Source organism: Thamnophis sirtalis, unplaced genomic scaffold (genome assembly GCF_051295495.1).
Source record: "Thamnophis sirtalis isolate CommonGarterSnake01/CBP01778 unplaced genomic scaffold, rThaSir2_p1.2 scaffold_7, whole genome shotgun sequence".
In the NCBI taxonomy this organism is placed as follows: Eukaryota; Metazoa; Chordata; class Lepidosauria; order Squamata; family Natricidae; genus Thamnophis; species Thamnophis sirtalis.
The window spans coordinates 731216-757953 of record NW_028261387.1 but is presented as its reverse complement, the minus strand read 5'-3'; the positions used below and the strand labels follow the sequence as shown (position 1 = coordinate 757953).

Here is a 26738-nt window from a genome sequence, read left to right as displayed (position 1 = left end):
AAACATAGATTTTCAGCTATGTTGCCTGTCATAGATAAATCAATACTTAAATGTATGTGGAACAGCATTTAATTCCCCCCCCCCCCGCGCTTGTGCTGACATGGAAGGCCCTTGGGACAGATGGCCCCTCACTGTTGATGGTTCGACCCACAGCTTCAGAGGAGTGTGAAGAAAAGAAATTGCTTTCTTTGTCAAGGTGTTTTCAATTCAATTCTCACCCATTAGCCCTGTTTTGTTAAGTTTTGAATTACTCCATCAGGTGACTGATGAGTGCATTTCCCCCTCTTTGGCTATTGAAATAGGGTGGTGTAAAATGGAAAATGAAAATCAAAAATCAGGTTTTCAGTTATTGATTACTAAAATGTCTTTAATCTGCCCCCTGGCCTGATATATTTGAACTGTAAAATAATATTAAACGTAAATAGAATGCAAAAAATAACAGTAGACTAGTACATTTAAAGTAATATATATATATTTGAAACACATAAGTAAGAATCAGTGGACATTATTTTAAATATTATTGTGATTCTCTATTTTGATTGTGATTTTCTATTTAAAGCAGTAGCGCCTTTAAATACCTCTTTGTACAAGTAAGAAATCCTAGATTTTCAGGTTAAATTCCTAGTGGGATCACAAGGCTGCAAAATAAAATCTGATACAGTTGGTAAAGTCACAATCAGAGTGGTTTGAATTATGCTATCCTGGATACTCCCAGAATGGGAATTGATCTATCGGATCAGATTTGGGTTTTAGTGTCAGCTAAGTTCCCCTGTGTGTCCCTGCATTACCTGGCTTAAGAAACAGAGGGTTTCCATTTCCTTCATACAAAAAATGAAGTAAAATAGTCATTATTGAAAAAATACCTTTTAGAAAGGATTTTCGTGTTAAAAAAGTCAGCAAAGAAAAGTTAAGATACTTATTTTAGCAACAATATTACAACAACAACAACAATACAATATATATTTTTAGCATTTCAGTTTCAGAACTGTTTCAGTTTCAAAACTTGTAGGTGATTGATAAAATGTGTATTAGAATTCCACATATAAATACAATTTTCAACAGATTTTTGAGGAGTGGTTTTGCAGCCATTTAATCCAGGAGAACTTTAAATGACCCTTTATGTGCCATTGATATGCTATTATAAAAAACTTGCAGGTAGGTTTTGACTTATAACCATAATAGAGCCAGGAATTAAGGTTAAAGTGGTAGTTAAGTGAATGACACAGTTGTTAATTGAACCAATTTTTATAAAAATATATAAAAAAGAATTGCTGAAAATCATGGTAATATGATTCTGGAATACTGCAGAAGGCCATAAATGTGAGCCAGTTGCCAAGTATCCAAAATTTCGATCATGTGGATCTTTGAAAACAGGTCCAAAGTAGCTCTTGGAAGGTCGGTGGGAACTTTGAACAGTCACTATGCAACCAGTCATTAAGCAAGGACCAGCTGTGTAAGATTTTAAAAGATATATGATTCTGCAAAAGTCCATTCCGATTATTTCCTGTCTTAGGTTCATGTTCATTTTTATGCTTTTCAAGGGTTCTGTCATATGTATCTTCAGCCACCTCTTATTTCCTGTCCTGTATTGGAAGGGAGGTTTCTGGGTGCTATGTGGATTCTTCCTTTTTGTTTGTAAATGTTCAGCTCCTTAAAGATTAGTTATTTCCCAAATAAGGGGATTTGACTTCCCAGCATTGAGGTGTTTAAAGCACTGAAGCAATTTGAAAGACAATATCTTTTTCCTTCCTCCCCACCTCACAAATATCAGTGCAACACAATTTTGAAACAAGCACTTTAGAATTGCAGTGTGTGTGTGTGTGTGTGTGTGTGTGAACTTTATGTCACACAAGTCAAATGAGAAATAATATGAAAAAATGCATATAAGCATTGACATCATGCCTTAAATTATACATGAGAAAGCTTTTTTTCTAAATCAATATTGAGAAAAAAAAATTAAGACTATAATCTTTACCCTTGAGCAAACTTTATAGCTAATCAGTCTCATGAACATCTGGAAGAAACTTCAAACATTAATTCTACCAGATTATTTGTCATTGGGGTTTAGAATCCTTAACTTACTGAGTGAATGACAACATTTGGTGAGTTCTGTCCTTAATCAGTGCAGTCCATCAACATTCACAGAATGAATATGTGGGGCAAGTAATGTTGTGTGCATGATAATATACCTGGAATTGAATTGAGCATCATAGGGCATCATAGAGGAGCACATAGAGCATCATAGAACATCAGTATATATACCTGGTATTGCATTGAGCATCAGTTGAGCTTCCATTGAGCATCATGGGGAGTTTAATCCACCTATGCACTCTTTATTGTACTCTGGTACTTAACCCAAAGAGAATGGGTTTGCATCAGTTGAGCTTCCATTGAGCATCATAGAGAAGCAGAGTTTCTTCGGTTTATTTGGTGGATTTTTTCTTCAACCACAGACCCTACCATCTCCTGCTTGATCATTTTAATTATAGAAGTGTAGCTTCAGAAAATTAATAGGAGAACAGTCAAGATGATTGAAATATAATTAAATAGAGGAGATAAGTAGGTAGGTTCGTACTATTTAACAAAGTAGTATTTTAACCCCCAAAGAAGAATGGTCCACCAATGAAGATATCTAGGCAAGTTGCATGGATCCATGGCATCTCTTGGGATAGATGGTTGGGATAGAAGAATGATCTTGCTTCCATGTCCAAGATGATGCCAACAAACCTCTCTGGCATTTTCTGTTGCGAACCCATTCTCTTTGGGTCAAGTACCAGAGTACAATGAAGAGCGTATAGGTGGATTAAGTAAAGAATCACGAGTGAGTTTGCATGAGTCTCTTCTCCTTTCCTATTAACCCTTTGTTACATCCTATTCACCTTCAGCAAGTAGGGAGACCCACCACCCTGTGTTGCCTATGGGAAGGCCCTTGACAATGTAGGGTATCTATATAGGTATATTAGGATGACAAGATGTGTGAGAGTATGGGACTCATGTGCAGTTCCCATTGATTTCATTGTGCTTTATTGTAGCCAAGGTTGCACCTTTGATCTCTCATAGCCTTTGTCCTGTGAAACACCTTTTGGGAGAAAGTTCTAAATGAGCCTCATTCCCTCTTTTCAAAACAAACTCTCCTGAAAGCTGCAGGACCAACATTTTTACTTTTTTTTTTTTTTGTAATGTAGAAATAGTTTTTGAAATGGAATACCCGATAATCAATAGTTAAAGAATATTTGCCACGCTTCATTTCTTTTTATAAAACTGATGAGAATGCTGATAAATCAATATATTATGTAATATAATATTTTATAGTGATACTTATTAGGTATGAGAATATTGTTTGCATGATCTTGTTTTGAGGAATCAAAATTCACTTTTGTGCTTTAAAGTATCCATAACCGTGAATATTATTTACTCTTGTTTCATTTTTTGCTGGTGCTGTTACATTATTTATTAGTTTTTATGTCCTCCAAATCTGTTCAACTCGTGGCAGCTTACAAATATAATTAAAATAGGATATAAAAACTCAAGAATACAATGAGCAATCAAACAAATACATTATTGGTCTCCTGAGCATCATAACTCAAGTGGCCTTTAGAAAAATGTGGCTGTCAGCCTCTTGTGGAAAAGGCTCAGGTAGGCCATCCCTGAAATCTGCAAGGATGATGAAAAGGAGGATGCTTGAGAGGCCCAATTGTCAGCGCAGAGGATGAGCAGGGGATCCTTTTCTCTAAATCCTTCATTTTGTAGCCAGGCTAAAAGCATGGCATGTTCAATTTCATCTTTGCGCTTTCTGTGCAATGAACTTTCACCCGATTAAGGTTTTCGTTTTATGGCATAACTAATGGCATTGCAGCGAAAAAGTCTTTTATGTTCCCAGGGAGCTGGAAATGGCTTTCTATCCGTGGAAATGCTCTAACACAACATTGGGCAAAAGAGATTCACAGCACAAGGTGGAAAAATGATAGCTCAGATTTTTGTTTTCCACAGCAAAAAAGATACACGGTAACAATATTTCAGAAGTTAGCATTTCTAATCAAATTAGAAAAGTTAAAAGAAATAACATTTCATGGCTTATGGTAGGGATGGGAAACTTACTTGACTGTACGCACATTTAAGAACGAATCCTATATAAGGCGATTTCAGTGATATTTTTAAAAATGTTACTGGGAGAAAGGGAAATTCTTGTGTCCTAGTATCAACCCCCTTGAAAAGTTCTACCAAACTACTCTCTTTTGGGGAAAAACCTCCATTGGTACCAACAGTTTTAAAACTACTTTTAAAAGCATAAGCACCTGGGGAGAGATGATGTGTGAGGAAATGCATGAAAGATGCTGCTTAGAAAGGCTGTGAGGGGGGTACATAGGATGTGCCATGTAGCTCAGGGAAAGTAGAAAGTGTGAAAGGTGCTGTGTGGGTTAAATTTGAGATGGGAGGCTGGGTGAGTCGGGAATGTTGCAAGGGACTCTGTGAGAAGCTCTGGATGAGTTGGGGATGGTGCCAGGAATTAAGGTCATGAATGGGTGCGTGAAAGGCACAGGACAAGTGCAGAGAGGCCGCAGGAGGTGCATGGATGGGAGAAACTTACCACAATGACATGTGACCTTCCTTGCCGGCTTCCCCATTGGCTTTCTGGGGATGCCAGCAGGGAAGGCTGTAAATGCCGATCCTATGATTGTGTTCAACAGGTTGCCAAACACCCAGTTTGCAATCACACTACCGGTAGCGGAACAAATGATTATAGGTAGAAGTCTACCTACATTCTACTTACCACAACAGAAATCATTTAAATAAGAGATACACTTTTTCCCCAAACAGGACAGTTATCATTTTTTTTAAAAAAATGAGGTTCTCTATTTCTTGAACAACGTAATTGGAATAATTAACTTTTTCACTCTAGTAAGAATACATGAACATATAGGTATACTTTTTTTTGGCCAGATAATTCTTTTAATAGGCTTCATATTAACTTATAAGAATAAAATTTTGGTTTGTTCTTTATACAAAAATGCCTTTTCTTAGTGATTTGCATGAAAGTATGCTATCAAGAATCTACAAAACTAATATGGATATTTACATATTGTCTTTAATCTGATTCATTTTAAATGTCAGACAGCAAATATTTTTCTTCGAAATGATGATCCTTTTTATTAAGCTTCTATGTTTTGAACTGTTCTTTCTTTTGATTATGGTGGCTGCTTGGCAAATATTGCTTGCTTTCTCTTACTTTCCCCTGCTAGCATCTATTCAAGTTCTTAAAGCTTTTATCTATTTAGAGATAGGATTCTAAGATTCCCTCCTAATCTTGGATATGTCTGATACTAATACTCAAAGCCTCTAATATGTACCTTTCATATGAAATACATGAAATGGCAAGAACATTTTAATTTGAAGTGCAGGAATGTTCAAAGCTAGAATAATTAATTCTTTTTAATGTACAGTATATGATTAATACTACCCTCTTCTTTTGTCTTCTTTGAAACTAGAAAGTAATCCTTTGGTTGCAATGGCAACTGGGAGTAGGATTTGTGTCACTAAGCAATGTCATAAAGCACAATGTCATGTGACCATTTTTCTTAGTAACTGAAATCCTAGGAGTCCCAGTTGCCATCATAGCCCCAGGACAGTGCGGACCATCAGTTGAGACCAGCAAATGAGAGCTGTGGGCTGTAAGGCAGGTCCTGTAGGTGGGCGCTAGATAACGTGGTGCCTCCCAAAACGGGGAGCTTGAAGTGGTATTGAAGAGCCAAGGTGGCGCAGTGGTTAAATGCAGCACTGCAGGCTACTGCTAGATCAGCAGGTCAGCGGTTCAAATCTCACCGGCTCAGGGTTGACTCAGCCTTCCATCCTTCCGAGGTGGGTAAAATGAGGACCCAGATTGTTGGGGGCAATATGCTGACTCTCTGTAAACCGCTTAGAGAGGCCTGAAAGGCCTATGAAGCGGTATATAAGTCTACTGCTATTGCTATTGCTATTCCTTGGTGGTGGCCTTCAACAGTCTCAGCCTGTCCCCAAGTTCCTACTTTAGGCCCAGCATTAACCAGTATATATTTGTTTTAACTCACATTTACATTATTGTAGTAGGGCACAGTTTTAGTATTTCAACCTCGAGCAGTATAAAATATGATATTTTGAACGATCAATTAAGTAAGATTCAAATATCTGATAAGGGAAGCAAATTTAGATAATACTGCATTTGTAATGTTTTTGGGATAGGTTTTCTAATAATTTTTAAAAAATGTCTCTTGAATTGATTTATAATAATATATTTGAACAATGAATTTTCCTCTTTTGTTGGTTAATGTTGAAACCTTTTTTCAAAATAAACCGCACACAATTTTATATCCTTTGTCTCCTGCTCGACATTGGTATTTAAGATGATAAATATGAAATATAAAGTACTTTATATCTAGATTTAAGTAGTTTACATATGTAAGTTTAAATATGGAAGGTAAGCATATCATATATATTACAATAACAGAAAAGTCACTTCTGTCTCTTCAAAAGGGATTAGGATAGATATGATAATATTCTCAGAGGTTTCAATCCATTTTCTTTCTTATGTGAGAACAACAGACGAGATGGAGATGAGGGGAACATTATTTTTTCAACTGGTGCCAATATGCTGTAATTTTTGATCGTCTTTTTCAGAGTGCATCTATTACTGGATGGTCTGGTTATACGCCATGTGTTGGATATTTGAGTCCTGCATGAAGAGGGTCCTTAATGATTCAGTTTATGTAAAACTGGTTTCAATATATTCTATTCAACAAAAGAAAAAAATATGAAAAAATTCTTAACTTCAAAATTAATCTTTAAAATAAAGAGGGAAAAAATCCAAATGGAAAATTGCTATATGTTTTTAAAAAAATATACCCTTATACACTCTGAAAGTTTTTGGGTCCTATTATTTGGGGGAAAAAAAGTAATTCAAGGGTTGACAGTGCTTATAAAAAATATCTTGTTGCAAATTAGGTTTAGATTTTTTCTGCCAGCGTTGCATAATTTTGTCATCTATGAAAAAATCCACAATTCTTGATGCTTTGATATCTACCTGTGGTAGATTATAACTACCAGAAATAAGTCAAGAAAAACATAAATATTATCAACAGAAAATAAATTCATCCAATAAAAATAATTTAAATTGCCTTTTGTTTTTTTTATAAATATGTGGAGTCCTGTTGTTTTTGAATAAAATGTACATAGTTCTTAAGGAACATAAATCATTTGTTTATTAAAAATTTATTCTGGAAGATGGGTATGAAACACTACCATACATAATTAATTATGATAGAAGAATATCCGGTGAATGGGGTTGCAGACATTCGGTGTGATCTTTTGGTCACTTTTTAAAGGAGTTTTGGGGATTAGGCCACACTTCCAACAGGGTTAACTTTTCATGAGGATAGATATAATTTCAATTTACAAGTAGTCCTTATTCATCAACTCCTTGTTCAATGACCGTTTGAAGTTTCTGTGATGCTCAGGGAAAGATACTTATGACTGTTCCTTGAGTTCCTGGCGGTTGCAAGGCCCCCTACAGTCACACGATTGGGAACTTAGCAACAAGCTTGCACTTAGGAGATAGTTGCAGTATCTCTGATCATATAGTTGCCATTTGCAATGGGGAAACTGACAGGGAAGGCCACGAGCCAATTCCTCCCCAACATCCTTTAAAGAAATGGGTGGCTCTGTAAGGTTCAGTAAGAATGAATTGTTCATTTTAACAACCAGAACTGGAATATGATACCAACAGTGGAACATCCTATATCAATATGGGAAAAAATTAAATATCATTTTCCATTGAAATTCTCATTGTTGCTTATCTATTCAAATAATAGCTTGTATAACAGATATGCTCTGGCATGAATAGGTAACGTGCTTGTAATACTTGGAAAATTCTGTGGCCTTTCTGTTCCTTCAAATAGTATGGAATGCAATAATGTAATATTTTTCTTCCCCCTTAATTTATAATGAAATGATTTTCTTACTAAGTATGTATTAAAAGTTACATGTATTGTAAGTTTGTAGTTAGAATTATTATGGGGACTGCTATAATCTAAAGCAGTGTTTCTCAACCTTGGCAAGTTGAAGATGTCCGGATTTCAACTCCCAGAATTCCCCAGCCAGCGAACGCTGGCTGGGGAATTCTGGGAGTTGAAGTCCGGACATCTTCAAGTTGCCAAGGTTGAGAAACACTGATCTAAAGAGTCTAGCTGTCTTTTATATCTAATTGAATATATTTATGTTTCAGATGCATATAAAAATGACAGTATGTAGTAGTAAATGTATGAAAATGAATAAGCTACAATCACAATTTCTTTGCACGCTACAATGTCATATAATAATGCCTCTTACGACATAGTTCTCCTCAACATATAATTGGTTGCAGTATCTTGATACACAATGAAGCAATGCAGGAATGAAAGAAATCCTGAAGGGGGAATGCAGAGAGGTGTATCTCACCTTGGAAATCTTACAATGTGTAATACTGAACATTGGTTAGGCATAATTTATAAATTACTAGTAAAATATGAGCCAGAATCCAAACATCCATGCAACACTTGCAGCCTAAAAGATTGTATGGTTACGGATGCAGCATTTAAATATACTTACAGACAGTTTCAGTGGTAAGAGGAGGAACAAAAGCAAATATATGCAGGCATGAATCAGTGCCACGATGCAACTATTGATATGTTTGTTTCTTTTCTTCAATCTTATTCCCTGAAAATCCCAAATGTTGCAAAAATTAGAACATTGGGGGGGATTTAGATGGTCATTTAAGAGAATAAAGTAGTACTTATGGCATTAGGAGTTAATGATTTAAATAACATTGAAAAACTGTACAGTTAAAAAGCATTGAGTAAAATAAGCATAGAATAGCCTACTGATCTGTTAACAAATATGCAAATATAATTATAATATGATGTTTTACAACATATTTTGAATACTTTAGGATTTTCTCCTTAGACACATTTTTTTTTCTACAATATCTCTCTGTGAGCCTAAAGCAACATTGGCCTTCTTTAATATTAATGTACTCTACTGTAAGATGCTGCTTCTTTGCCTCTGATTAATGCTGCCTGTCAATTATTTACAGATCCTGTGGTTTTGTGGAAGTTCCCGGAGGACTTTGGAGACCAGGTTAGACATGTGAGATTGATCCTTTTAAAATGACAGAGTAGTAAATGTAATAACAACAATAATAATACCAACATCATTTCTGTCTCTGTAGCAGCTTTCCTACTGAGGTAGAGAAAGGCAGATGGTTGGGAATGGCAGTGAGAGAATCTTCACCAGCTGATTGTATTATTAGAATCTGTTTGCTGCTTGAAACATTACACAGGATATTAGTTACTTTCATGGCCTTATTAAGTTAACGCCATGGATGTATGTGTGGATGTACCTCTGATGGAATTGTTTTTCCTACTATTATTAATAACCTTCCTGTGGACTACATTAGTGTAATTATGATTGATATAAAAACATTAAAATCATCACCAGGTACATAACTTTATCAATAAGCTCAGGTGGTGATTTTAGACATATTTATCCACACAATACAGATAAATCAGCTCAGTTATGAATGTTTCATGATAGCTCAACCCATGGGTGGTAGAAATGCCATACACCAGTGTTTCTCAACGTTGAGAACCTGAAGATGTGCAGACTTCAACTTCCAGAATTCCCCAGTCAGCCATACTGGCTGGGGAACTGTGGGAGTTGGAAGTCCACGTATCTTCAAACTCTCAAGGCTGAGAAACGCTGTCCTATACGTACGCCACAGTGTCAGTTAGCTTACACCAGGGATGTTACACTTTCAGCCCGTGTCCCAGATGCATCACGCACTGGCCACACCCACCCCTCTTTTAGCAAAGGGGGGAAAAGTCAAGATACGTCACATGACGACAATGTGATAACGCAAGTTTGACACCCCTGTCTTACATCTAAGGCCAAACAAGGTTGAGCTAAATATTAATGGTTTTGAATGCCTTCCTTTTTCACAGAAATCTGTAATATTCAGTGAATAAAATATTTATCAGAGGTGTTCAGTCCAGGTTCTGAGGACACATAGTTTCAGAGTCCCTTCAAAATTTACAAACTATAATTCTTAGTTTGACAGGAGGCCAGTTATTAAATACACAGGCAATAATCTGTAACCTGATTTAATTCAGTTCAATTTATGTAAGTGATGAATTTAATAGATAATAGAAATTAAAATTTTGATTTTACATTGGCCTCTCCTGCTTTTTTGTTTATATCATTTTTGACATACATTATTATTTTTAACAATCTATTCTACCAAATTATGAGAGCCTGGGTACAAATTTGTACTCAACAACACTGATTGTTATTAACAACAGCACATGTTCATAAAAGCACAAAAAATTTAATTTAATTTTAATTCTGGGATTGTTTTTTTGACAATTTTTCACAGAATAATAGAAATTGAACTCTGTTTCAGCAGACAGAAACTTCATTTGCAGAATGAAATTAATTTATCTTTGACTGAGAGCAAAGTTTGTTACTTTTAGCCTAACTATCTTAATTATGGTTTAATCTCAAAGGCATACTGCAGTTCATATATATTCATACACTGGGCTTACATGTATAACAAATGTATTATACTTGCAATTAATATTTTATTTCTTTTACTGTGTTAATTAAGAACTTAGGTAGATTTTCCTTTGAAGCCCTATAGATACAGTTCTTGAAAACAGAAAAAGAGAATTTTTTTTCCATAGAGTTGCTTGGGAGAAGGAGTAAAAAAGATTAATTCCCTCCCCCATCAATCTGATCAAGGGAGATGTGTGGCCTTCTGCTGTCTACCACATAACCCATCAACTGAGTGAGGAAGAAAAGTGGATATAGATTTTTAGCACAAAGAGAACATGAAGGATGAAGGGGCCTTGCAGCTGATCATATATGGTGCATATAATATGAGAAAACTGTCATATTATATAAGTGCACCTTATAGTTTATTAAAGTGTAAACAAAGTTTAAAAGGTGCAACTATTTTTGCCTAATTATTCATGCTTCCTTTCAATTTTCTTGAAAGTGGCAGTCTTTGTATTTCTGTAATAAATTTAAAAATATTTTCATCCTGACTCTTGGATTGTTTGATACCAGTAGCCCTTTTGTAGATTCCTGATTTCCATAAAGAAAACTAATATTTATTTATATTTATTTACTGTGTATCCTGTATTTCTTTCTATTTTAACTATTATGATTAACTTTGCTTTATTCTTGTGATAATCACCATCTGAAATTAATATTATATGGCTTCCCCCATTTTTTGTTTCCTTCAAATATTTATAAAATAATTGACATATTTTAGATCAAAATATCACCCGCTAAGATCAAAATCATGATTAAAGTACTTTCCAATATTCCGCTATAGAAGCAGTTTGGTTTTCAAAGCTTTGTTCTTTTGGCCCTGAAATTGAAGTTCTCCCCGACCCCCGGAATAGTTAAATTAAAAGCTTAAAGTTCATCTTAACTTCTTTATTTTCTTTCTTCCTCCTTCCCTGTGAGTAGGCAAGGAACTATACGGAGAAGTATGTTGGATCATTATTCACTAAAGCCCTTTTTGCTCTTCCATGGTTTTCAGAATCACATAAAAAGTTAAGAAACTTCAAAGCAGAATTTTGGGCAGCCATTTTGCTACTTGCCGTTGCTCACTACTTCCTGGAAGGATTTATTTGCCAGGTGAAGGAAGAGCAGTTGAGTCTGGGATCACCATTATTTGAATTAGGTTTAGTTGAGAGGGTACCGATTGTCAGCCCCTATTTTATAGCTTCTGTTCTAGCTAACTGAAGATAAGTAAGCACTGATTTATCCCGCTCTCCCTGGCAAATCATTACAATATGGTATTCCACAACACACATAAATCTATTCCTTTCTCCTCTGCCAGCCATTCGTGTCCCTTCTTCTTTCTGATTTATAAATATATATATATATTTTCTTGTTTGTCCTTTGATTCCTGCAAAAGAACCTTTTAGTCAGTCTGGCTTCAGGACCTGGCCCAGGAGTTCTGTTTCTAAAAAGGAAGTTCTTCAATATGAAAAGAAAGCATATGTGATTTTCCCATATTCCTGTAATCTTCTGCCGCTCTCATTTTTATTAGTCCAGCTACTAAAATGCAGAGTACAGAGTCTTTTAATGACACACCATAAGCCCACTCTGCTTTCCTTCCATCCTAGCTTTCAAAGTCCAATAAAATAAAGATGTCATATTTGGCATAGGTATATATTCTCTTCTAGCTCTCTTCCTGATTTCAGTGTGCCTAATGTCAGCTTGAAGGATGCCCAGGTATTTGTAGTGGCCATGGCCACCCCAGATTCTTGATGTGATTTTGATAGAGCATCTCCAAACTCCATTGCAATATCTTGACTTTACATATGGACAGTGTAGAAGAGCGATTCTATTTTGGCTGGTGGAGAAATAACAACTCCAGATCTTTGGAGAAGCACTGGGAAGATTTCTGTGCCAGGAGCAACCTTATCTTTCTGAACATGCTGTATTAAGGCATCTGGTTTGCTTTTGCAGGGGTAATGCTCTTTATATTGTCTCTGCATAAAAATAGAAAACAAAACTAAAATTCTAAACAGAAGCAAAGGCTCTTGGAATGACAAGATAAAAAATTTCTTCAATAAACATACAGTAATAAGGCTTTGAGGAGGAAAGTCCATATTGAATCCAGCAAATGCATTATAGAAGAACATATACCACTTGATCTTATCTCATTTGCTTATCTCAATATGGAATCACCATGCAGAACTAGTGTTCAGTAATATACTTATTATGGATGGCTACTTGCTCTTGAACTTTGACATTAAGCAACAGAATAAGCATGGATACTTCCTGAAAATTAGGCAGTTGGTTAGGTTTCTTGGGATAAAAATTTGAAATATGAATACTTTATTAATTGAAAGGCATGATACGTAACCAGAGCTGGGCAATAGCTGTTCAGTTATGGTTCAAAATTTCAGTCCTCCCATTGGTTCTCACTTTTCTCTTAGCATGTTTGTGAGGATATTTCACTCCTGTTGCTGATTAACTGCAACAAAACCTAAACTAGGGTTTCTGAAACTATTCAGCTTTATAATCCATGATTTGAAGGACACTTAGGTCAAAGAAAATTTAGTTAACAGAGAACAAAAAAAGTGAAAAATAAGCCCATTTTCTTCTTTGCTGTTTTTTTCCTTTCTTTTTTCTCAACTGGACTGTACTTAAATGGAAACAAGGCAGTGGTGGTGTGGGAATCCCATTCCAACTGGTACGGTTGGAACGGGGCCAGCGGCGTCCTCATGGACGCATGCAGTGCGGGTGCACAGGTGCGCAGCACATGCCTGTGTCTTAGTGCCTCCGCGATGCTCTCCAATGTTCCAGTTGCTCCGCGGAGCATCGCACAGGCGCTGTATGCGCCATGGGCCTCCGCGGAGTCGCAGAAGCCTCTAAACACCTGTAAGGAGCTCGGGCGGGTGGGTGGGCCCTCCAGAGCACCATATCGGAACGGTATCCGGTGCTCCGGGCTGGCTCTGGTATGCCCATACCGGGGTGTACTGCCTGCAACCCACCACTGAAACAAGGGCTACCTTAGAGAAACAAAAATTGTGTTATTTGTATAAGTTATCCTAAATGATTCTAGAAAGATGCCTAATTTTGTTATAACTTTCCAGATAAGAATCCTAGACATCTAATGTGATATCATCAGATTTCGAGAGCCTTGAAGTTTTTGTGTGATTAGACAACTATTCTTAACATTTGTTAAAATATGTACATGGCACTACGGAAATGTTAGGAAGATACAAGTGTAACAGTACTAAATGTGAACTATTCATTATGTTTTTTATTATTAACTTGCAGCTAATTATCCCTCCAGTTGTTTTATACACAGAGTTTTTGTAAGCAAATATTTTGAAGACATGAGGAAGGCCTCCCTACCACTTGGTATCTGAAGAGTTTGAATCCTTCCAACGTGAAGGCAAATTATCATTTGTACACAAATGTTTTATGTACCGCAAAGATATAGTTGACATTGTAAAAAAAGGTCATTTCCTTGCGTTTGGAGGGACAGGTGGCAGGTCCAGAGTCTTGCTAGGATCATGATTTTTGTTTTATAGCATTTCCATGGGTCTGAAATGTTGCATTTGACCAGCATATGGCATAGGCAAGCCTCATCTTGACCAAACTCTTTTGTTATCTTGTTATTGTTACAGGTCTTAATGACAGTTGTAAGCCACAGTCCTGGAGGTGGGGGGTGGTCTACCCTGGGGAGAAGAGGGAGAAGCAGCAGTGTGGATTATGGAAATATGAATTGATCTAAGAAACGGCTCTCTTGTCATAGAATGGAGCTCAAAGAAAGACAGGAGAAAGTGGAGAAAAGACGAAGGAATATGATGTGAAAATGATCATTTGAATGCTTTCCTTTTCATTACCAGCTGCTATGTTCTGGTGAAAAGGCATGCATTTGTATATCTTAAGGGTGGGTGAAAAGGGGCCAGATGAATAGAATTACTTGTTAGATATGTTTTCATTTTGAGCTAGATAAATTATGTGCATTTTAATAGACTGTATGCATATGTTACTCATTTTTATAGTACAGCTGTAATATTTGACACTACTTAGTGAAAAACAAAAATGCTTATTCTTTTTTAACCAAGTGTAATTTTTAATTGGAAGAACTCTGCAGGTTCTAGAAGGAATTGTTTTGGTTATCCTGCGTAAAAATCGGAAATTGTTCTTTTCTTTTTTCAATTTGTTCTTTTTATAGCTGCAGATCTCAAAGCAGCTAGTTCACTTTCATTCATATTTTTCTGAATACTATGTTTTAATGCTGTGTTGTTCATGTAATCTGGGGACTCTCAGCCTGTTTCTGATATGATTTAAATAGGATGTTTTTTCTTGACCGTTTTTCCAAAAATTGTGATATATGAAATGCTTTTCTTGAAACTTTCATTGGTATCTGATTTCCATGGTGCCCTTTCTGTTTTCTGTTATGTTTCACACATTTTAAAACAATAGCTAATAGCTGCTATTTGCCTTGTAATGCTTATATAAATTGGGAGCAGACTGAAAATTCATGATCTAGTATTTCATTCCATTGCTCAATCCACACTTATTTTAGTATTCACAACTTCCATATGGTGTTTCTAGAGCCCTGCGAAATGCATGCATTTGTATATCTTCAAGCTGGAGGGAAAGGTGTGAGATTCCCTTCTGTCTCTGTTCTCCTATTTTCATGTAAAGATATGATGGTGTTATTGGATAAATTATTCATTTTTCTTACTATAGGCACCCTAAGCCCCACTAATTAGATTCCATACCAGTATGACTCACAGAAGGTGGTTTTTGAGTCTTCCTGTGTTTGCCAACCACAGGATGTAGTGAAATAGCTGCATATAACAACTCCACGTCAGGTGTGCGCCCATTGTTTGGATACTGTTTCTGCAGAAGCTCTCTACGTATTCAGTCCTATAACTGTTTTTTTCTGGTCTGGCTTTCAGTTAATATGTCTAGAAAGCTTTTTTATATTTCCCCCCCTTACAATGTTGTAAGAAAACTTAAACTTTGCTCGGGAGTAGGCTAGTTAATAAAAAATACTGATTGCAGTGCATAGCTATGCACAGTGATAGATTTACAATAATAGTACAAATACGTAACTTTATAAGGTTATTTGTTCGTTTATTTTCATCCTGCCTTTAATATTTTTATAAATAACTAAAGATGACAACGATATCTAATACTCCTAACCTCCTATTTCCCCCACAACAAGAATCTTGTGAAGGAGGGTGGACTGAAAGAGAGGGAACTGACCAAAGTCACCCAGCTGCTGATGGGAGGTCTAGAACTCACGGTCTCCTGGTTTCTAGCCTGATGTCTTGACCACTAGACCAAACTTTATCAGCATATGTACCAGTGGTGGGTTCTGGATCCCTTTTCAACCGGTACACAGCGCGTGCATGCGTACTTACCGCCCGCGATGGTCTGTGACACTCCAGCTGCTCGGTGGAGCATTGCGCAGGCTGCTGTATGCTCCGTGCGCATGTGCGAAAGCCCCAGTCGGCTCAAATACAGGTGAGGGTAGGCAGACAGGTAGGCCCTCTGGAGCACTGTACAGAAACGGTACCTGGTGCTCCCAGCAGGCACCAATACATCTGTACCAGGGTGTACCAGTCATATATATATATATTATTTATCAGCACAAACATAACAAATGTAACAAAAAGGCAACAGTAAAAAATATTGGGTTTCTGTCTGGATGGTCTCTTGTGACGAGCCGAAGGACAGAGAATGGAAGTGTGACCTTCCTCCCATATTTGGGCATACCAGGGGTTGTGACTTTAAATATATACCTTTCACCCTGGCCTGGCTGATAAGGAGTCGAGCTCTGTAGCTCAATGGTTAACACATCTGCCTAAGAGGCAATACAGCACAGGTTCGATTCCCAGCAAGGGTGTGGCTAGCTGATGAGAGCTAAATAGCTTGAAATAGATCTATACCAGTCTCCCTTTATTTATTTATTAGCACAAACATAACATACATATATATATATATACATACATACATACATACATACATACATACATATATATACACACACACACACACACACACATACATACATACCTACATACACATACACACACACATAATATATATATAAAATTTTATACAGTTCATAAGAAAATAGATGGGGGCAGGATAAACAGAACATGTTGTAACAGATATTTGTTTCCATACGACATGAACCTGTAATTAGTTTTACATAAGTACTTTTTAACTGGTGTTTTTTTTCTGCAGTGGAAGAGATTTAACGCAACCTATAACTTTTTCTTTTTCCCCCAATTAAAATTTGCTTTTAGTTGTTGCTTACCTTAAGGCATGAGGAGGTAATTTGTGGTTTATAGTTCTCTAGTTGATCTCCAGATCTCCACATCTCGTGTTATTCTGGAATTGGAGTTCTAGGGTTGAGTTACTTTTGGAGGTCTGAACTCTCCTGTTTGGTCTCTGGGTTGCTTTTAATCCCCTTGTATATAAATTTGGATTTCAATTGAAGATGCTGGTTGTGACCCATAAAGCCCTTTTATGACTTTAGTCCTGAGTTTCTGTGAGACTGCCTGATCTAGATAAAATCTTCCTCCCTTATAAAGGCAGATGAAGAGGAGGCCTTGGAAGTGGGATTCCAGACGTAGAAGCCGTTCCCTTGCACTGGAACAATGTACTGTCCGTGTGACCTCTTCCTTACTCTAATTTCAAATAGCAATAGGAAAAAGTTGTTTCCCAGAGAGCTTTCAGCATAGTGCATGTGTCGGATGAAATGAACAGGATTTTATTTTGTATCCGCAGACATTTCTTTGTGTGATAGCTGATTGGTACCCAGAGCATTTGATTTGCACGGGTGTAGCATGTGCATGGCCTGGTGCTGTAGTAAGCAGCCCGTCTGCTTCATTCCATGCCAGCTGCATCTTTAAGACCTGCTACTAAGATAGTCACACATAGAGGAGGATATTATGTAAAAAGAACATCCTTTTGGTAGACTGGTGGCAGTATAAATGTATTCATAAATTAAATAATATAGTTGGAAAGTTATCAGTACATGGAAAACAATCACCAGACTATAGTGAGCTAAGAAAAAATATCTTGGGGCGGGGAGGAGTTTAGTCATTGGAAGCAGCTTCCAAGTAGCTACTCAGAAAAAGACTTGGGTAATTGATTATTCTGAAAAAGTGTATTGTACAGTACATGTATCTACACATTTTGAACTAACCTTTGAAATATTTTCATGTTCCTGAGAAACTGAAGCTGGTAATGTAGGTTCTCCTTTAGTGGTAATAATGATTCCAGGAACTCTATAAATTTGAACTCATTCTTTCTGAGGAAGTAATATTCCTTTTAGACTAGGCAGATTTCCTATTGAATATATCCTTCCACAAGATCCCTGTCTTCTCAGAATTCAGCTCTGGTGCATTGATTTTCATTGTATTGTCTAACTCCTGAGAACATTCAAAGCAAGTACCAGACCTTTTCCTGATTCAGATGTTATGAAGAAATAGACCAGTGTATTACTAGTACATTGATGGTACCTCATCCTTAAATCCCTGATGATTGCCTCAATCTTTGTATGCAAGTTAAAGAGAATGTAACATCTTGTAGGATGCTATCATACAAATGCTCTGATATCAGGGAAGTCATGATTTTATGAGACAGTTCCTTTGAGTAAGAATAGATCCATTGAATAATGCTTTCAACCTTGACTCATAGACATGTTTGAAAAAGTCTCCATGGCCAGTCAGATGCTGCTGAAATATCAAGTGGAATGAACAGAATTATATTTCCCCTGTCTTTGCCCCATAGGAAATCATTCACCAGATTATTTAGTGCTGATTAATTCCAGAAAGCAGATCTGAACCTAGGCTAAAATGGATTAAGTTAATCGGTTTCTTCTAATTTTTTTTAGCTTACTAAGAAAATGATGTCTTCAAAACCTTCCTTTCCAATTGCAGCCAAGTACTAGTTGTTATAAACTTTGGGATCACCCTAGGATTCTTTCATAAGTATATTCATTATTTCCTCTTTTAAAATCTAGCGGAACCACTTCATTGCACAAAGTTGTATTTAACACTCACTGGATTCATCCAATCATCTTTCCTCTGTTCCTCCTCTTCCCCGTTAACTAGAACAAGTGAATGCGGGTAAGATTCAAGACAGCAGACTATAGGCTGCACAGGGACAGGAATCTTGCCATAGCAAATAGAAAACAAAGTCACATAATCGGCCCAGGCAATAAAATGGGCACCTTATTTTATATCAAAAGCAGAGTGCAGATCTGTACGAAGAAAAGTAATTTTATTCTTGAGGTACTGTGAAATTTGTCAGAGATTTCCCAAAAATCCTATAAAGGATTTTTTGGGGCAGATGACAACAATCTGCTCTTAATCATATTAAAGAATCTGCTGGGCTGCTATTTGAGAATGCAGCAGAGGCTGTAAAGTAGGTGCTTTTTCATCTCCTTTTCAAAGCTGAAGAGCCACAGTGCTGTCCGACGTCTCCATGGTCATGTGGCTGACATGACTAAATGCCGAAGGCGCACTGAACGCTGTTATCGTCCTATTTTTCTACTTGCATTTTTACGTATTTTTGAACTGCTCGGTTGGCAGAAGCTGGGACAAGTCACGGGAGCTCACTCTGTTACACAGCAGTAGGTATTCGAACCGCCGAACTGCCGACCTTTCTGATCAACCAGCTCAGCGTCTTAGCCACTGAGCCATCGCGTTTCCTAGTAATCAATTTAATTGTGAAATTTTAAAGCTACTTCTAATAAGCAAAACCATAGACTAGTTGTCTGACAGCTCTGGTCCTTAAGCGTAGTTTAATTTTTTCCTGGTTGCAAGAAGATTACAAAATGTGTTTATTTCTCTTAATCTACCCGAATTCCACCTGTGGTTGTCAGGACGTCCTGAATGATCATGATTTAGCCCTGGTATATTAACCCCCGGACACTTTTTTTTTTTTACTGATATCATATTCCAGTATCTCTTTATATACTAGTTGCAGAATTTTTTCTACCAGAATGTCAAATTGATCTGACTAGCAGCCAAGGCTTAAGTAGACGTTTAATGGCTTTTCATCTCCTGCAGAAACTCTGTCTGCCATAAGGGGCATTTCAGTGTTTTACAGCCAACTTTAAAATGGGTATACTTTCTACAGATATCCCTCAATTTAATCTTTCAGCTGATTGCGTATTAAATCTTAAGAAACATTCTAGACAGCATCTTAATTTCCTTGATTGTAAAATCCGAACAACACCTGTAATTAAAGCAGAAAACTGATCCTTACGCGCCTAGGTAGCCTCCCATCTATTGATCTGCCTGATACCGTCAGGGGAGAAAACAGTCAACCGCTGAGTTGCTTTGTCATTGACATAAGCCGAGAGGATTTTTTCCCCCCTCCTATACTGTTTATACACCAGTGTATAGACTTGCTGGCTGGCTGAATTTTAAAGAGTGCGGAGGTTTAAAGACTTGTCCCCCGAGGGATGATCCTGCCAGTTGGGAAGCGAGCTGAGGCCATATTTTGCAGAAGAGTGTGTTTGTTTGTGTGTGTGTGTGTGTGTGTGTGTGTGCGCGCGCGTGTGTGGATGGGGGAGGGCTGGAGAGGAAGGTATTGAGTTAGTTTACCCCTTACAATGTTGCAGAGAGGGCTGATGTATCTATTACAGCGAAATACAATAATATCTGTATTTCCTCTTTTCGGTGCGTTCTCATTTTGTGGAAGATCAGAAAATGTAACAGGGATGTTACAAATGTCTGCAAACACCGGTCCCTTCGAGATGGAATCTTACGTGCTTACTAATCAATATTGGGAAGAAATATAGTTTGTGGTGGTTTGTTAAAGAAAACTTGTATTTATTACTGTGAAGACCCAGAGTCTAAAACACTAATATTGTTGCTAGAAGAAAAGGGGGAAAACATAGAATTCTCTATCATAATATGCTTAACGTTGAGTAGCCTTTAAATATTACGTTTATTACTTTGCCTCCTTTTTATGAGGCTAGCATTAATTTGCTATCTCTAAGTAAATTGTGACAATCTGATTTTAGTGACGCTTCATAAAATGGACAGACAATCTCTCTTGAAAATATAGTATATTGGAAAGTCCAAACAGAATTCTAGCCTCGCTAGGGTAGCAATGAATAAAACAGTCATCAGGGCTTTTGAGCAAGTACTTTCTTCCGTTTCTTTTTCTTTCTACAGTGATTTTACCAATTTCTTGTGGCTTTCACTTTGACCTTACGCTGCATTTGCATCAGTACAGGTTTTGCATCTGATTTAGAGCCTGAAATTTAACTTGTAAGATTAGCCAAACATAGCTATGAAAGAATATGTCCACACGGATGTAATATGAAATTACAGTCATATATACCACTAGTAGAAATTAAAATTTCCCAGGAATAATTATGGCGATTAATTTAGTATATCTGAAATACAGTAAGGAGAAATGTATATTTTGCCTGATGTTGTTAATCAGATCCTAAGAACTGAGCACATAAGACATATATGTTTCTAGGAGTGAATCCCCCCCCCAGCTATTTTAGTTCTCATAATGCACAGGATGTATGTTTCCAAGTTTTCTATTATCCTTTATTTCATTGAACTTGGGGATTTTTTAACCAGAGCCTGTAATTAAGGTGCATCCAGTAAGAAAACAAAGATTTGTGAAACATTTCTGTCACACTACCTGAATCTGAGTTTTTCTAATGTAACGAGCCAATTCCCTCCAAATTTCTCCTATCCATTCCCCTGGTGAAATACTAATTTTATATTAGTAACTGAAAGAAAATGCAGGCGTTCTCCTTTTCTTGTATGTTTTTTTCCCCAAGCGATCTTTCCAATATCTTTCTCCTTGTAAGGGATGAAGCTGGCAAGGTGGAATCTCTGATTCTCCTGCTCGAGGAAGCCATTTTGTTATCAAGACGAAAGAGATGGCAGGAAACTTCAGGACGGGAAAGGAGCCGCTAACAGCCGTTGATTCGGGAGGTTTTAGGAAGGGGCCCAGCATTTAAACCTGGCAAATAACTTTTGCATAGAGGCTGGAGTCCCGTTCGGTAGACAAATTCTACCTACCTACCTACCTACCTACCTACCTAATTATTGCAGTAAATTTATTTACCTGGCCTTCTTGTGTCTGCATGGAAATACAGAGATAGCATAAGTGCCGTGTCAGATACCAAGTCCTGTCAGTCCTTTCTGTTAAAGCTTAGATTCTACGTGTCAACCAGAAACCTTTCTTTATTAGAACATTAATCTTTTCAGTGCATTGTAGCTTAATGTCACTAAAAACCTATTTAATTCTGTGTGACTATTGGTATTATACAGCTGAAAATAAGGGAACGGTGCCAGTCCTATTTCTTGTTTTGTCATAGTGGCATCGAACACCTGATAGTTAAAACTGCTTCTTTTATTCTACTATTTTTCTTCACTTTATAATAAATTTTCAAACCAGTATATGCCACTTGTGTAATTAGAAATGAGTAGCTGAGTAGCATGTCAAACCCAACGGGAAGAAATAGTTGTGTTGTTTCTATAAAATTGCAGGTATTTTCTTTTTAATTGGCAGGTAATTTTGAACCTTGCTGCTATCCTAAAGGGTTAACTGTCCAATTTTTTTTTTGCACGTAACAAATGAAAAGTTCCAGCTTTTAAAAACATTTGCTCATAAAATGCATATGCTGTCAACTTAGTTCCCTTTCCTCTGCTTGCATTTTAATTGAAACAACATTTGTGTTTCTGAGCCAGGATCTGTCAGGAGTCCCCATGGCCGGTCTGTAGTACAAGCAGCACCAGACGAGGCCTCCCCATATGGTCGGGGGCTTCTTGTAAAATCCATATGGCCTTGTTGAAGAGAATCCCAGCAGGGATGTGAAGGGTGTTAATACCCTTCAGGCCAGGCCTTTTCCTCCTCCTGGGGTTTCTGGGGTAGTATTGTCTTTGCAATCTGCCAAAGCAAAAAACTTAATTCCTTTTTAATAATCAATTATTTTAATCCAGGAACATACAGCACAGTTTCCTCTTCCTGTCAAATATTGCTTGATTTTTTTTCTGGGGAAAAAATTACAGACATTTTCAGGTAATAGTTAAATACTTATCACATTTTTTTTCTTTTGCTTTTACAGGCAATCCTCCAGAGTATACCTAAATTCTGCTTTCCTTTTGACATTACAAGGTATGTCTTATCACATTTTTTTCAATAGGTGAGGTTGGTACACTGAAAACAATTTGCACTGCAAAATATTGATGTTCATAGGAAAGTATTGAATGGATTGAAGCACTGCATTAAAATAATCAAGAAGTAAAGTGTTTTTTGAATTGTAAGTTTTAATTTGTGTCTTTGGCGGTAGGCAGCATGATTTTAGTATTCTTTTAGGCTTTTAATCTATAACCATCAATCTTTAGCATGCATTTCTTATTAATATAAAGTTGATAAGACATTGTAACTGTATATTTACTTCCTTCCAGCCTTCAAAACAAGTATACATAAGAAGTTCCAAATGAAATATCTTTTAAAGATTGTACAGATGTGTTCTGAAAATTGTGTTTTAATTTTAAAATAGATTTATTGTGTATTGTATATGTAGGTCTGCAATATTTATTCCTATTTAATAGTTTGGTAGAGCAAGCATTTGTTTTCAGCTTATCAAGCAGTAGATTTTAAAAGAAAACCAATCATGATTTTCAGTACCTTTTTTTAAAAAAATGTGGGTAGTAACAGATGCCATTAGAAGAGGCATTGCTCCTCATTTTGTCATAGGAGGAACGCCTCTTCTGAGAATGGCTGTTATGACACCAGCTTAGCAGAATTGTTGTTCCATGTGGAACTCTGTGCAGGCTTAATTAAATGCTTAATTATAAGTTAGCTGATTGGTCATTGGAGATTTCTTTAACCACTAGAATTCAATGGATAGAATTCTTTACAATTCTTTAATCCAGTTGGAGGGCGCATGCCAGGAAGAACAACTAAAAAGTTCCAAGCACACCTACTGAACTTCAAGGCCAGACAAAGATTTGACTCTGAAAATTTCTCATATACAAACATTTTGTCAACTGTGGGATACTTACCCTGCATAATATTTTTTTTCGTTATTTAAGAAACATTTGGGGGCATTGTTTAAAATGATTTGAGTTAGCCAGTTGTTCTTACGAATTACTTGTTTTTCAGTAGCTTCCAAATACTAATCATTCCGTGTCTTTAATACAGTATTTTGAAATGAGGGTAAGTGAAAACTCAAATAACCAAGTGCAATTAAAATTAACTAGGCGTTGATGTGATCTTTTAAATTAAACTAATATTACTTACGTTAAAGTTGGTATGTGAACAATTGGGAAATGAGAGAAGGGAGGGAAAGGGGAATTTGGTCTAGTGGTTAAGGTTCTAGGTTAGAAAATAGGAGACCGTGAATTCAAGTCCCACCTTAGTCTTGAAAGCCACGTGTGACATTAGGCCAGTCATCCTCTCCCAGCCAACACACTCCCCAGGGTTGTTGTGGAGAAATAGGAGGGGAAAGCCACCTGGGATATGTTTGCTGCCTTGAGTTATCTGTAAAAATAATAAAGACGGGATACAAACAAGCACATAATTCTAACTCTATTCAGTGATGCAGGGGGTAAAGATAAATAAAAATACAGGCATTGACTATGTGATCAAAGCCCATCCATTTTTTACTGTGTGGTTTTCACCCTATTTGTAACATAAAATGGCAACATAGAAAGTCATGCTGGAAACTCAGTGTGAATTAAGGAATTGAGAAACAGAAATGTGCAGAAAGTTAGGACAAGACAAATCCAGATGATACCATGGGCAAAGAGCAGCATTTTCAAAATTGGCCCCTCTGATTTCTGGGTGTTAACATCCCAGCAAATCTAGAAGTTACTAGTTAAGAAGGCTTCCATATAAGTTTATGGTACCATTGATACCAGAAATCTTTACCACTTTCAGTTACTCTATTACTTTCATAAATCATGGCATTGGTTACAGTGACTTTTTAAATTTGATGAATGCTTCAGCAATCTGAAGGTGGACTTGTGCAATAATAAATTCTTAAATGTTTAAGATACTGCAAGAAACCTATCCAGTAAAAAATAATAAAATAATTGTGTTTTTCTATTACTTGAAAGAAAGTCTCAGAGTCACATATTCTTTCACTCCTTTTATACTCACTTTTAATTTTGATTAAATCACAGATCATACAAGTATTGAGAAAATGAATAAAACAAACCGAGAAAGAGCAACAGTGAGGCTGTAATTTCATAATCAGTCTTTTAAAAATTCTGTGAAGTAATTTTCATCACATCAGAACTATTCTAATGGCCCATTTTTCGCTCATTTCTGCCCTCCCCAGCTCCCAGGAGCACTCTGAAAGCCTCCTAAAAGCTATGCACGGCAATTTTGGTGAAGGGGGCAAAAAACCCCGCTGTATTCAGTGTATAAGACGCACCCAGATTTTCAGCCTCTTTTTTTGAGGGAAAAAGGTGCGTCTTATACTTTGAAAACTAAGAGAGTGTCTGGACCAAGATCACCCAGCTGCTTTTCATAGCTAAGTGTATCTGGCTTTGTAGCCTGATGCCTTAACCATTAGAATAAGATGTCCATGGAGAATCTCAGTCATCCAGGTCATGGTTGTCCCCAAAATGCTTTTTCCAAGAAGCAACTGGACTTTCTGATTTTTCTTTGAAGACGTTTCATTTCTCGTCCAAGAAAGTTCTTCAGCTCTGAAGAAGCTTCTTGATGAGAAGCGAAACGTCTTTAAAAAAAAAAAAACAGAAAGTCCAGTTGCCTCTTGAAAAAGCACCTTTGGGACACTAGAATAAAAAAAAATACTTGTAAATGTAGAACAGACTTTTGTTTCAAAAGTATGAAAGTTAAAGGAAGAAGACTAAAAGAAATGTTGAATCTTAGCACCCAAATGAGGCAAGGAAGAAAAGGCCCAAAGAGAGGCTATTCTTCGTATTTTACTAACAGCAAAACTTGCTTTATGATAGAGAATTACAGCAATATTGCTGTGGTTTTTGAAACTTCAACTTAGAAAAAAATACTTTATGTTTGAAGTGAGAGCTTTTAAAAGAAAAGTCGCAATGATATAGCCCTTGATAAAAAAAATCTCAATGAGTGCTAGTTTCTTATTTTTAAATTTAAATATCACATTTACTTTTTTGCTAGTTATTTTGGAATATGTATAAATATTAATGTTAACCGTTTCAAAAAATAATTCAAATCATTCTGTGAACACAGGAATATACAGTATTCTGTGAAGAGGTTAAATGGGACATAATACAATAACGAATCATTGCATAATGGGTGTTTTTATCTCTTTACCTGGATTAGATTAGTCTAAACTGATATTCAGATCTCACAGCCAAGGAAAAAACTGTTTGCTCACCAAGCAGTTAAGGTAAAACCATAGGAGAATAATTGAGTCAAATATTAAAGTGAAAGAGATATAAAAGCTAAAAGCATTAAAATAATTAGCTCTAAAACTTTGGATAAATTATCAGTTTATAAAGGAGAATACAGAAATGTAATACAGTTTATGAAGGAGAATATTTTAATACAGGAATTAAAGTAGTGCTAAGTGGAAGCCAAAATTTGTGTAGAGATTTTATTTAAGGCAGGAAGTAGAATAACAAAACTCAACTGACTTGAGAGTTTGTGTAAAGAATTAGAAGTTAACCGTGTGCTTAATTAAAGATTTCAGTGAAGTTAACACTGCCTTTTCATTGTCAAATAGAGTTTCAGTTTCACTGTCCTTAACAGTGAAAATATTTTTTAATGCTTAGATCACTAGATCACCAGCTGCCCATAGAAAAATAGTTCTGAGCTATCTTATAGTTCTAAACTTTGTGGTCTGTTAAGAGATTAGATAATTTTATGATTGACCTCCCCCCTCCCCTCTGTAGCTGTTGTAAAAGCTTCATCTGAGCATTTGCTGATGGAATAGTGACCAGCAATTAGGTATATAATTCCTGAGCTGTCAGATGGGCAGCAAATAAATGCAATAAATAAGTAAAACAAATGCAATAAATAAATAAAATAAATGCAATAAATAAATAAAGATTATATTATATTTTGGAGAGGTTTTCATTTGGTACATTACTAATTTGTTAAGGAAACATCTGCAAGAAAACAACTACGTGAGCCCAGAGAGCACCAAGGACCCCCACACTTCATCTCTGAAAGAC

General features: G+C 36.5%; 1 protein-coding gene across 2 annotated transcripts in view; it reads left to right on the top strand.

Annotated features, from left to right (window-relative positions):
- Positions 1-26738, top strand: part of DENND1B (DENN domain containing 1B) — a 160067-nt gene that overhangs the window by 24407 nt on the left and 108922 nt on the right. For both annotated transcript variants that reach the window (XM_087719184.1, XM_087719183.1), the window contains exons 3-4: positions 9101-9144; positions 22679-22728. In XM_087719184.1, the coding sequence (XP_087575310.1) occupies positions 9101-9144; positions 22679-22728 (94 nt within the window). The remainder of the gene's footprint in view (positions 1-9100; positions 9145-22678; positions 22729-26738) is intronic.